This window comes from Limulus polyphemus, unplaced genomic scaffold, assembly GCF_000517525.1.
Source record: "Limulus polyphemus unplaced genomic scaffold, Limulus_polyphemus-2.1.2 Scaffold4130, whole genome shotgun sequence".
Taxonomy (NCBI): Eukaryota; Metazoa; Arthropoda; class Merostomata; order Xiphosura; family Limulidae; genus Limulus; species Limulus polyphemus.
The window spans coordinates 76,993-91,061 of record NW_013669740.1 but is presented as its reverse complement, the minus strand read 5'-3'; the positions used below and the strand labels follow the sequence as shown (position 1 = coordinate 91,061).

Sequence of the window (14,069 nt, the reverse complement as noted above, 5' to 3'; positions counted from 1 at the left end):
GTGTGTGTGTATTCCTCAGTTCCAGAATTCTTAACACAGGTTATCAATTCTTTATATATCAGATATAGAACTAATTATGTGAAACAAACTTTCTAGCCCCTCACTTTTCCTTTATAAATTAAAAGCTGAACAGTTTTTGTTTGATATCTCTTACCAATCTTGATAAATTGATAATCAAAAAGGCATAATCACAGGTCAAATTGTATTGAATTTACATCTATACCTAAAAAAGTATTTTACTTTACTTAAAAAAGAAAATTCAAATTTTCATATAAAAAACAGAAAAATCACTCACAATGAAGATCTGTCAAATTTCACAATTATTTTATTATTTCATTACCATTCTGTGTAAGTTTAGTTGAGCAAAGCAAAGTATGAATTTCAAGTGTTTCTCTGGGGCTACGGGTAAATGGTTGTCCCAGAACAGAGGTAGGGAATGGTGGTGGAGGGATCACTCCAGCAGAAGCAGACCCACAACCTTGGGTGAAGCCAACTCCATCTTTTGGTCCAACTGGTAGTGTAAGATAAGCCTTTGGATCCTGTAGTTTAATCCTATCTTCACACTGCACAAATGAAAATACAATTTTACTTACAATAGTACTAGATACAAGGGTGTCATATATAAAATATACAAACACATATATAAGTGGTTGGTCTACTTATATATACATAAATGCCTTGAAATGAGGAGAACACATCAGATGAAAAAATTATACCATTATAACGATCAAAAGTAACTTACTATGTATGTTTAGCTTTTAACTATCAATTAATTATTTCATAAAAAATGAGGGGAATTTTTTACCAATGATTTTGAGTGTGTGCAAAACAATCAGTTAATATGCAAATAACTGTGAAATTACAATTACTTTGGGAAAAAACAAAATGACCTTTGGAAGCAACCAGAATACAAAAAAGCAGATGGAATGATGATAGGAAATGAAGTATCTCTGGGCTACTTCAAATCTGCAAAATTCTGGGTAGTTACTATTCATTAAAGACAATGTTTTGCCTATATAGCTAAGGAGGAACAATTTATATCAATGAAAATTCTTGAAATAAACTTTCTTGTACATGCTGTTCTAATCTCTGTTTAATAAATTTAATTGAAATAATTAAATCTTCCAAATTCTTATTCTTTTTTATATATATATACATATATTTCTGTCAAAAAAAAAGTTAACACTTTTCATAGCACTAATAAATTTGCAAAAGATAAAAAAAGCCAATCCAATTGGCTAGGAACACGTTTTTTTAAACTGTACTACCAAAGTGACATGCATGTTACAGTAGTTTGAATAGAAGTTTGCACACAGATTATAAAAGCAACGATTTACACAAGTGAATAAAATGCAATCATTTCATAATCACTTTCTTCTTATTGAAAGTACTCAGTATCTACTTCAATTTACCTTATAAATATACAATTCATGGTTTCCATTTCTGAGAATGGCTCCATGCTCATCCATCAACTGTATGAAAGAAAATCCTAACAGTTTCTTCTCTTTATCTCTTGCTGCAAAATTAACATACTTTGTTGTATCACTGAACATACTGCTGTAATATCAAAAGGTTAGTAACACTTCACAAATCACAATTATATTTATTCAAGAGTGTTTTCATAAAAACATATATATATGTACACACACACATATATATATTGTCCATACCTTCAAAATAACCAAAATAAAATTTGCTACAACTAAAATCTAATTTTTAATACACATAGAATCAACATCAGGTAATCTATGTGAACGTAGGCAATACTCACTTCACATGGTTTATGACTTTAATGTTAACATTTAAGAATAAACAAAAACAAAAAAAAATAAAGGAATATAAAATCTATTCATAATTTACTAATATTAATAATTTCATATTACTACAGAATTTTTTTATTTTCAGAAGGTTTCCTGGCCTTATACTACAAAAGAAATAAAACAGGTACTTTACTTTACAAGTAACTAACTTACTTGAACAGTGACGATATTCTATCCGCAGATGAGCAGTGTCAAACTTCTCTATTGGAATGGCAAGCTAAGTAAAAGTATACACAGTATTGAAACTAATTAAATTGAAATTAAATTCCTATATAATAAGACATCTTAGATAACTTAAGACATAATTTCTATCTTCAAAATTTTCAGATATTATTAATAAAAAAAGCTTAAAATTTTACCAAATAAGTTTACAATTGTACAAAAAGCTAAATGTCTAGACAAGGCATAAGCATACACTGCACAACCCAATGTAATATTATAGTTATGACAAGGCCAATGTTATTAAATAATACCAAACACCCTCCCTTCGTTTCTTTCTTACACAAATCAGGTACTGATTATCAGACATGTGATCTGAAATGCTAATTATTGGTCATTCAGCATCTACTGTATAATGTAGATTCATCCAGTCTTGCCTCACTACCACATAAAATGCTCCAGCTCTTTCAGACATAATGGATAAACCTCAAATAAAACATCTAGGTATTTCACTAACAGGCAGAACTACTGGAAAAATGGAAGCTGGTCAATCTAAACCTGGGCTCAAATGAATCAAAGTGTTCTTAACAGAATGTGGAAATGTTTTCAAAGAAATAGTATAATCACTCAGACACATGGACAATGTAGGCCATCCATGACACAAGGAGATGACTGCAATTTCTTCTTTCTGGCTTGCCACAATAATAGGGCAATGAATTAAATGCTTGCAGCCACAACTAGCATCACATAAATAAACTTTACAAGACCAGCCTGTATGCTAAACTCCCAATGAAATGCATACCAGTAAAAGAAAAGCACAAAACATCTCAGTTGCATTGATCTTAAGAACGATCCATTGGACTGATGACAGGAAGAACAATATTTTAAAAATGAGTCATGCTTCACCCTTCCGCCAGAAAGAAATCAAAAAATCATTTGGAGGAAATCATATCAAACTCCATTTTCATACATAAATATGACACATCATAGATAGAGCTATGACACAAGTAAAAGTAGGCAATGGTGAACACAGATACCTCCAGGTCTGCAGAATGGCACCATTAACTGACACTATGTACTCAAAGTAGTTCCATTGGACCGACACCAATATTAGAGAACTAATGTTTACTATAATTCTGAATTTGCTAAGTATATCTTCACACAATTTCTCAAGCACTTAATAAAAGTGAAAAGTTTGTTGTGTACAAAAAATCAGATTTTTTTACTAAAGTATTTTTACTAAAGATGTCTCTGTGAATTTACAGAGCCTTTACTGAGTCAGTCTAAGTGAAAAATGATTTCATGCTAAGAATAACAGTATTTCTTTTCATCTTAAAAAAGTTTGCATATTTCATTTGCATAGCTTCTAGAGCCTCCTAAATGAATATCATAAGTTTTTTTTCAGTCAAGATTTAGATTTTATCTTTAATTTCTCTACTCTGCAAAAGTTGAAAACTTTGAAATAAAATAAAATTACCTTTTTTCTTTACTAGAATAACTGTAAATTGTGAGAAACAATCATAATTTTTCATCCTAATAGATTTGAGAATATTAACTGTTTTCATTAAATTTTATTGCTTTATTGCTTTTTGAACCATTTTTAACTACTGTGACATGCATTAAATCACCAGGTGAAATAGCATAATAAACAAACGGATCAGATTGTATCATGCACATCTAACTGCCAAAATGTTCCTTACATGTTACTCGAGGAGTGATAACAAAAATGTTTTTAATTAGTTTTATTTAAGTTTCTTATCTAGCCTAATAAGTTATTAACTTTTACATTTCAGTTTAGAAATTTGGAACTTATATTAGTTCTACATCAGTTTGCACTCAAGCCTGCTTTTGTAAGCCTTTTTTTAATTATTTGTCCTAAAAATAATTCACATAGCTTACAAATATCAATTTTAGGAAACCAGAGAATAACACCCACAAGATTAGATTGAATGAAAACTACTGAAATTTACCTGGCTTTCTAACTAACCTATAAACAGGTTTGAAAATTTTCATTATTTCTTCAGACCAAACAACTCAAGTTCTGATGGCATGTTACTGACTTTTACAGCTCAGATAAAAAGCTGATCATGTGAATTTACTTAGTATAATAATTTCATTTTTTCTATTGGTTATAAACATGTAAAATAGTAATGTCAAAGAGATTTATAAACATTTCTTAAAAGACAAGGGGTATGGTATGGGCATGTCAATGTGGGTTGTACAAATAGTCATATCTCAGTAAAGCAAGAAGTAGTTAAAGATTTATATTCTAGCTTGTCAGTATCTATAGCACATTTCTAATTGGTTGAACAATCTGAAGTGCTTGTAAAAGAAGAGAAAAAAAAATGTCTATGGTAACAGGTGGGGGTAAAAGTGCACATGTTATGACCGTTTACAAAGTTACATTAAAAATATAATTAAAAACACTATTATTAGTGTTATGTCAGTAATCTTAGCATCAAAACAGTTTATAATTCAATTTTTTATATTATCTAAGGTTTAATTTTGTAATTTATAAAGTAAATGTTTAAATAAATTCTGCAACTCTCAGAGTCACATGACTTGATGGCACTGTGATTTCTCACTTAAAGAACTGCAACACACTATAGGGACCATATCTACAATGCTTATATTACGACATTTCAGATTAATGCATAACATTCACACTAAATGTACTAAATTTGTCAACACATTCCTAAATGGAGTGACTTCATGAACTATCACACTTCAATCCCTCAAGAATGTATGTGATGCTGTAAGAAGATGTATCATACGTTGTCAAGTGACTCCTGGAACTATATCCTCAGAACAACTTTTTTCAGAATAGCTCAAAGTTTTAATAACACGCTGTTTTTTAAGCGTGAAACATTAATATCAGGATGCACTTGCTGTTCATGGAGACCACACTATATATTAAAGTGAAATGTCATGAATAGTAAAGATACACCCACCTTTCTGATGATCACTATGAGTGTAGAAAATATCATAAATCTGCTTTTAGGTATCTTTAATTTTAAGAAATTAAAATTCACATGTCTATTCACACAAAAACATTGCATTTGGTGTCTTTAATCTTTTCAACAATAATCATGAACATGAGAACTGCTTCAAAAATATAATTGAACATGTAAATTTGGAAGATGGCTATATCCAGAATAAATTTAATAAGACAACTTTTCTTTATACACTCTTATCCAACTGTATATGTAAACTCACAATTAATCATGTTCAAGATGTTCTGTTTTGATCTTAAATTTTAAAACTTATAGCTCCATATTAGATAAAGCTACTAAAATATTCACAGACATTTCTGAAAACTAAATCTAAATGTTTTAATTATCTAAGTGCAAAATGAGGAATATTAGGAAATTGTTCTTAACCACCTAGCCGAACATGAGTAATTACTGTCACTGAATTTTACTAACTGTTCTGCAACCTCACTGTGAAATAAAATGTAACTCATTCTGAATTTAGTAATTCAATATCACTTTACATAAATAACATTAATAAAGACTTAGCTAGTGTGATGGACCACACTTATTATTAGCTGTAATCCTACTGTGATGCTCTTGACTTGTACTTACTTTAATCCTGTCAGACCAACGAGGACAGTTATTATGATACAGAACTAAGGAATGGTATTCAGTGATGTTCTCATGACCAGCTCCAGGACTTATACTTCCCTTTATGAAAAATCAAGTTAAAAAAGACAGTCATATAACCTATTAACTAAATTATTACTTCAAACAGCTGAACATAATAATCTTTCCTATCTTTTTTATATGAGATAATACTGAAGCTGGGTTTGACTTTTTTTAAATATAAATTTTATAGATTTTAAACATACTGCTTCTTTTTGATTCGGCTTGTTTTGTTGGTTCTAATATATAAGTTTTATCTTAACTTTCAACATGAACTACTACATTCTCATGTTTAGGATCTATTATTGTCACACTACAAGAAACCAGCTATATTTAGCTTCTATAGCCTCTTACTTCTTCAAAACTAGGTTGTTGTTTGTTTTGATTTCTTGATAAAAGAAACGCGTCATCACTTAAAAACAACTTAATTATCAATAAGCACTCCAACAAAATAACAATGACTTTGAACAGTCACGTAAATACTTTATTTCAATTCAAATATAGCTACTAGCTTTAACTCAAACACAACTTTTCAAACAAAGAACAATTATTCTACCCTTTTCTATCTTCAAAAAATTTATTTTCAATTCAACCAGACTTACAATGGCCTCATTTCTTAGCTTAAAATTCTCTAACTTATCAAGAATCACTCTGGCTTTGACTATTTGAGAACTTTCCTTCAGGCTAACTAAAATAATGTGAAGCCTTTACTATTTTCAAGAAGTTGTCCATCACCACAAACCAAAATTAATGCAACTTGAATCCGATTCTAAAAACATCTCTTCATCCCTTGAACTCACCTCCAGAAACTTTCCATCAGCACTGACCAGAATTACTGTAGCTTCTATGTTTTTCCCAGTAGACTTTCCTCCTCTTTCAAAATCTGCCTTCTCAAGCTTTAGGTAAATGTCATTTCGTACATCTCCTGAAACATTTGGTTAGCCATACCAGCAAAAACTTTTATTTGAATAAATTTCAGAATAATAACACTAACGTTGTTTTGAATTATTTTGAAATTTTCAAACCACTTATAAGAAAATATTTGGATATAAAACTCTTTAATATAAGGCTTTATGAAATTTTAGTCAAAATAATGTTCATCAGCTTAGCAACATCTAATCTTGACAAAGAAGAATTTGTTAAAAATCTATCCATTCTACAATACATAGTTATTTGCATTTAATATTTTTCATTTAGCTGATAGCTTGTAGTCATGGTTTACTTTAGTCAGCTTTAATATACATCTTCAAAAATCTATCCATTCTACAATACATAGTTATTTGCATTTAATATTTTTCATTTAGCTGATAGCTTGTAGTCATGGTTTACTTTAGTCAGCTTTAATATACATCTTCATTCATTAAAAAAATAGTTTTTGAGATTATAATTAACCCCAACAACTACTTCATTTTGTTTCTTCACAATCCCCTTGTTTTCTTTACCTGTATGATAACAAATTAATATTTACCTGGCATGATCACATCTGAAAATCCTCGTTTGTAAGTGACAATCAAGTTCCTGAAAAGTAGTGGATTCTCTTGGTGAAGTTGTGCCAAGTCACCATGTAGTAATCTTAATGATAAAATTAATCCTGAAACAAAAATACAATATTATGTAGAATAAATAAATCAACATTTAGCAATCACAGTAACACAATTAATCCTGAAACAAAAATATGTTATTCTGTATACTTAATACATTTTCTTATACTGCCAGCTAGCAGTTATATCTTATCTGTAAAGTTTGTCACAAACAATAACTTTTAGCAATCAACATAAATCAAAACTAAGTCTATTACAGTCTATAATCAGTAACAGAGGTTTGTTAAAACTAAAGCAGTCTTAAAGACTGAGTTTCTTTTATAGCCAAACATAAAGACTCAGTGGCAAAAGCTAATAACACTTGTAGTAATACTACAAATTCATAGTATCTCTACAGACAAGAGGGAAATTTTCAAAAACTCATCTAATTAATTCTACCAGCTGGGAAGCTTAAACGTGTAATGATATAGGACAAATTGCAAATAAAAATGAAATCTTAGTATATCAGTATAAAATAAAATCAGTTGTCAATATTTCTTTTATAATTTTCAAGAAAAGTTTTTCAGTGACAAGAGAACTTGCACCAAGCCAGCAAAAGACAGCATAAATAGTAACACACAATACAGAAACATCAGTAAATGAAGCTAGAGATATTACAAAAGTCTAGAATCACAGCTGAAGGATGAAAGACATGGAAACATTTCTAAATAACCACATAAAATTTAATACAAGAGCTTTCTAAAGCTATTGATCTCAGTCAAAATTAGTGAGAGCATATTATTAAGTTTATCATTCAGTTAAGTTTACCTGAAATAAAAGTACCAGAACAAGTCCCATATTAAATGACAATCATAAGAAAAATTGTTTTCTTAGAGATTTTACAATGCTTTATTTATACAAAATACTCTGAAAATTTCAATCAACTTTTAAAAATATAAACATAAATAAAGCTTTAGCATAATTTAGAATTAGTAAAAAGAAGTATAATTATATAACCATAAGTCAGCAAAATATGGCTGATGTTCTGGTAAATAGTAGCTGAAAGACTTATCTAGACATTCTTAATAATATTAAAAAAACAAAACTTCCAATCAATATTCTTGGAAAAAAGAATAAATCAAATTATAGTCTCATCTCAATAAATAAAAACATACAACAAGCATATTATAACTATTAACTTTTTAAAAACTCAATTTTATGGCTGTAAACTCTACAACAGGCAAAATAACAAACTTCAGTTTCAATGCACATGTACCAGGTTATTACATTAAAATTACGGAAATGTTTTTTAATATTCATCCATAATGTCTTAAATATTTCACACCTCATAGTGGTAAAAGGTTCCATTTGAAACGTTAATAAATACTAAATTAAACACAATCACATCTTATAAATATTATTTAAAAAATATATTATATTTTGTTTTCCAATAAATCTTAACTTGCCACTCCAACAAAGAAATTTTGAAATGTTCCTTTGCAGAATCTCTATATTTTTCACATGAAAAATGACTTTTTTTGTTTTTCAAAATAATTCCAATTCTTACAAAAAATTATGTATACATTATTTTTAATCTTTGTAAGATATTAAAGGATGAATCCACTATATTGATAGCAATGAAAGCTGAAAAACTACATTCTTCTCTGACAGGAACATCACATTCGCTTTGTGCAAGTCCAAAAACATGTGAGCTGTTATAAGTCTATATACATTCAGAGTGAAAGTGATGCTGTTATTCAAAGTGATCGTTTTAGTTTGTTTGTTCTTTGTGTAGCTTCCACTGAGCAAAGCCTGTCTATTACACATCCTTTTTCCAATCAAGATGCTAATGCCAGTTATTAATATGCAGGAGTCCTTCTGCAATATTTTCTATATTAACTTGGACTCTTCTAAGTACTACCTGAACAAATTAGGAGAATTTAAAATGTCAGTTTTAATTGTAATAAGCTCTTCTACAAGGTAATCCCTAATTAGCCTATTGAGCAATTCTTTTAACTTTATCGCCACAAGTATCCTTTACTGCACAAGACACAAGCATTGCTCAGCCAAACCATAATTTTTATACCCTTCAATTTTGTTTGGTTACAGAGCTATCAAATAGAAAATTAGACCCCTGTTGCCACACCCACCTGTCACATCCTCTATTTCAGGATTTGTTAATAGTTCTCACATTTAATTATATATTACCTATAACCAATAGGAAGCGAAGATTTTCATCTATCAAATGACGTATTGTACAACATTGTGTTCTGAAGAGATAATCCTAAATTTCACTTATAATACAAACTTAGTTCACACAGAATCACAATAGCTAGTTTGGATGATTTTGTAATGGCTCTTGTCACATAATTAGAAAGCCAGAAAAATTGTGACTGTCAGAGGAAGTTGTCTGCTTTCTGAATGTTATTATTCTATGTTCTTTGGTGCATTATTTAATGAACTACTACCATTAGTATAAAAAAGTAGGGTTTGGTGTCATCAATAGTCGACAGCAAAAAAAAAAAAAATGGCTCTTGTCACACACTTAAAAGGCCAGAAAATTTTTTCTGGTTTTCTAACTATGCCTTTAAAGAGCCTTTACAAATTAAGCTAAGATCATCATTGTGATTCCCAGGAGAACAAATTTGAAACTGAATTAAAAAAACACAATGCCCTGTACAAAAAATAACGTAATATTAAAACTATTGATTATAATATATATAAATTGCTTTCTATTGATTATAAATAATATTGTATAAAACATTGGAGGGAACTATTGGAAACTTGTGAAAGAGAGGATGTGATAGGTGGGCATGGTAAGTGGGTCTGATTTTCTAGTTTATGACTCTGTAAACAAATACAATTGAAAGTTATAAGAATTATCCATTGCCTGAGTAATATCTAGACTAGATGTACTTCTGCAGGGTCTCCAAAGGTGTTCTGTCTCAAGAGTAAATAAAACTACAAATATTTTTATTTCTTGCTAATAAAGTTCATACATCATGCTGTGTTGTAGCCTACAGAGTTCATAATTCTTTTTGTGATTCATGAAATGTGCACATTTTACTGACGTCATGACATTACAAATTGCAACATTAAGCATCCCTGAGAATCATTTCAATGTCTACTGACTGACTGATTGACAGACAACACACTATTGTATATTGGCATGACTGGTTAAAACAGATAACCCCTCCAAGCAGCCTTCAGCCCTCTTTCAGGTAAATTATAATGAGTAAGTTACATTAAGTTCCATACTCCTCAAAGAAATGGTATATAAATTAGAGAAGAGGAAAGACCTAGAGAGCAAATGTCACAATTCTCATATTAGGGGAGACTGAGGATTTTTTTAAATCTCTCCTTATAAAACTAAGAACTTAAAACTTATATAATATTAAAAATTGATTTATTAGCTATGTTTTGATGCCAAGTTTATTTGTATACAATGATAATAAAGTAGTTTAACTAAATTTTGAATATTACTCTAAAAAGTCATGCAAGCACTTTTTGACCTGCCTGTAGTGAAAGGGTTAATACTGTTTTTTTTTGTTTGATATATACAAATAAATAACATTTCCTTTCATCTTAATGTGTTGCGTGTTATTAATTAGTGCTACATGAAAGTGTAATTAGAATTGCAGAACATAACACAGAATTGTATAAAATACAAATAAACATGATAGCAAAAGTGACTGCAGCTATAAATTTAACCAAGCATTAATAAGTAAGAATTTGTTGGAAACCTTACAAGAAAAAATATCATAGCCAGTTCACAATCCACAAACTACTTATTACAACCACCAATGCATGGTGCCTCATTCAGAAGTACAATGACCATAAGGCATGAATACAAAACCAAGAATTAAATCAAATATGTTCATTATTTATGCCTTTTCCATCACATGGATGTGTGAATGCATGGCAGCAGTCCAAGGATAAATACAAGAGCGGTGTCTTTAATATTAATGTCAAAGGAGCTGGTGGTTCTTTCATGGCCTTGGCACCATTTTGTGGACCAGGACTTGGTTCTATAACTCCTGTGAAAAGCAGGTTACAAACAAATACCCATCTGAGAATTCTTGCTTACCCTTACCCACAACAAACTGTTTTCATCATGATGAGAATGAGTTGTTCAAGGATGATAATGCATCCATATTTATTGCACAATATGTTCAAGAGCAGATTGTATATCATAGAATGACTTCAAACAGCTACCAAATTTTGTGAAGATGCACTTAATACAATCATAATTAAAGTAAACATCATAATGTATAGCTTCATAGATGCATGTTAGTGCAAAGTAACATTTCCATTCACATAATGTTAATGTTATCCAATTTCCTAATCTTAATCCTATGAATATGATGGTGGTCAAATTGCAAATATCATAACTTTTTTTTGTGTTACAGAGTACATTAGAAATTGAAACAACTTCATAATCAATGTAGGTCAACAAATTTGGTACAAAAACAGTTTATAATTCAATGTATCATATCATCTAAGTTTTAATTTCTTAAGTTCAAGAGGCAATATCTGAATAAATTCTTAATCTTGACTTCTGTGTGTTACACGATGCATCTCCCCTTTGATTTTCTTATTTTCAATATTCTTTGTTCCCTTCTAAGGCTGTCAGAGAGGCCCACCAGTCTGAAACTCAAACTATAGGTATTGACCAGTCAGAATATAAAATTACAATCCTCCACATTCTCAAACTCATTAGATAAAAATCAATTTGTGACACCCACCATTCAGAATGTTCCCATCTTGTCATAGCTTTGAACAAATTTATCTATACTGCATGACCTTCTTTTATAGACATGATTATAACAGAATAAGAATTTTGTCCCTTACAAGAAGTTTCTGATGGTTATTTGTTTTTAGTGCACAATTATAGGCAGTTTGCCTTAGAATTTTTATGTGTGATCCTTATTGTTGAGCTCCCAGTGGGTAACGTAATATTTTTAATCTATTTGTAGATTAGTTAGTTAGTTAGTTAACTTACAGTAGTTTTAGAACATTCTATATTTTGTGCATGATAATGTTTTGTGTTGCAACTTCCTTATCTGATATAAACACTTAAACTATTATGGACCACCAACATCATTGCAAAAAAGTAGGCTTACGGTGCTTCATCCATCAAGAATAAAAAATCCAAGTTTAAATGGGTAAGTACTAAATTTCTTGTTTTTATTAATATCATTTGTTTATTTTTATAAAATAACTAAAAAATAAAAACTATAATTTGCTAGGTTAGATGAAAAACTTAAATAAAATAACAGACTAAATAGAAAAAATTTCACATGACATTCAATATCCTATCACACGAAGGTATGTGAGGCACGTTTGTAATTCATTAGTGTCGTGCTTGTAACTCAATTGCTTGTTTACACAAAGGTGTCCAGCTGTAGTAAATGACATTCAGCATACTCTAGGGGAAATCTAAGTGCAAGTGAAAGCAATGAAAGTAAATGAACTCAGATCTGAAAAGACTATTAGCTTTAGCTGTAAAAACAAATATGGTTACAATATGAAGTCATTCTAGAAAAATAAAAAAGGTAATTTAGATTTATTTCATATTTTTCTTCTTCTTATTTTACCTACATTGGTGATTTCAAAACTGTTAGTCTTAGGATAGAGAAAATAACAGATAAAATAAAAAGTCTTACTGAAAAAATGGCTTTTGATATTAATTTTGGAAGTTCTAGATATTACACAAATGAGTGAAAATTTTAAGATGAAAAAAGAATTTTTATTCTTAACATGAAAATCACCCTGCATTCAGACTAGTAACAGTGAGACTGACTCCGTAAATTCACAGATGAATCTGGAGTAAAAATATTTTATCGAAGATTCTGATTTTTTGTTTACAGCATACTTTAATGTTTACTAGAAGTCTACCAAATTTACGTGAATATGTACATTCATAACCAAACTTTGTTATGTACAGTTCATAAAAAGTATGTCAGTGCAAAGCACCAAGGCAATTCAAGGTGTATCTGATATAGATAACAAAGTCCTGGCTTTACTTATTAAAGTTTTCATCCAGTTAGTATTCCAAAATTAAAAATCTTCATCTGATAAGCACTTACCATAGTTAGGCTGCCCTGAGAGAAGATTATATTTGTTGTTTTGCTTCCTGAAGATGAATTCATGAAGTTGATGAAAGTCTGACTCATGACATCTACATATACAATGAGAAAGACAAGAAAGAAATATTAGACATTCATACCTGGACACAGAAACCTAGATATTCTTAAGAACTAAGCAATCATTGAAAAACAAATAAAAATATAAATTAGTATATGATTATTAACTCTTTCATGCGCGACATATACGGCATAATACGATCTTGATCAGAGCAGGATTTAGTGGCACAATTCTAAATATTACGGTCCTGTTGTACATGGTTCACAATTAAATTTTCCATGTACTAAGAATTACTTTCATGTTATACAATTTTGGCACAACCAGTATCTACTTGGTGTAAAATATCATTATCTATTTGGGTACTGGTATCTAATGAATTATTAAATATTGTTTTTCTTTTGTGGTTAACACTGGTAGTGAATTTAATAAGCATATCTATGGACTTAAGTACACCTAAACTGCCAAAGAACCTTTATGATATACTTAAACACATCTTGCTTTTTTGCATAAAACTTGATAGTAAGAAACAAAACCATCTGACCACATCTCTGTTAAGTCTCCAAATGTAGCTTAAGTGGACATTGGTGCCTTTTGGCCTGCTTAACCAAATGTGCATGAGGTCAGACCACTGGATCAACCCTATTATCAGAGAAGGTATGTTGGCTACAATTCCAAATTTATGCTCATATCTACACAACATGTGGCAAGCTATAAGTAAAATGTACAAGTCTCTTATACATACAAAATCAGATGTGTTACAAAAGTATTTGTACTCAAGATAT

At 30.0% G+C, this 14,069-nt stretch overlaps 1 protein-coding gene across 1 annotated transcript in view; it reads right to left on the bottom strand.

The window, feature by feature from the left end:
• Nucleotides 1-14,069, bottom strand: part of LOC106470636 (dedicator of cytokinesis protein 3-like) — a gene marked incomplete at its 3' end in the record, with an annotated part of 71,376 nt that overhangs the window by 2,115 nt on the left and 55,192 nt on the right. Inside the window, exons 14-20 of the mRNA XM_022399264.1 lie at nt 13,230-13,321; nt 7,089-7,211; nt 6,421-6,545; nt 5,564-5,662; nt 1,974-2,037; nt 1,413-1,516; nt 341-563 (exon numbers count right to left, since the gene is read on the bottom strand). Coding sequence (XP_022254972.1) covers nt 341-563; nt 1,413-1,516; nt 1,974-2,037; nt 5,564-5,662; nt 6,421-6,545; nt 7,089-7,211; nt 13,230-13,321 — 830 coding nt within the window. The remainder of the gene's footprint in view (nt 1-340; nt 564-1,412; nt 1,517-1,973; nt 2,038-5,563; nt 5,663-6,420; nt 6,546-7,088; nt 7,212-13,229; nt 13,322-14,069) is intronic.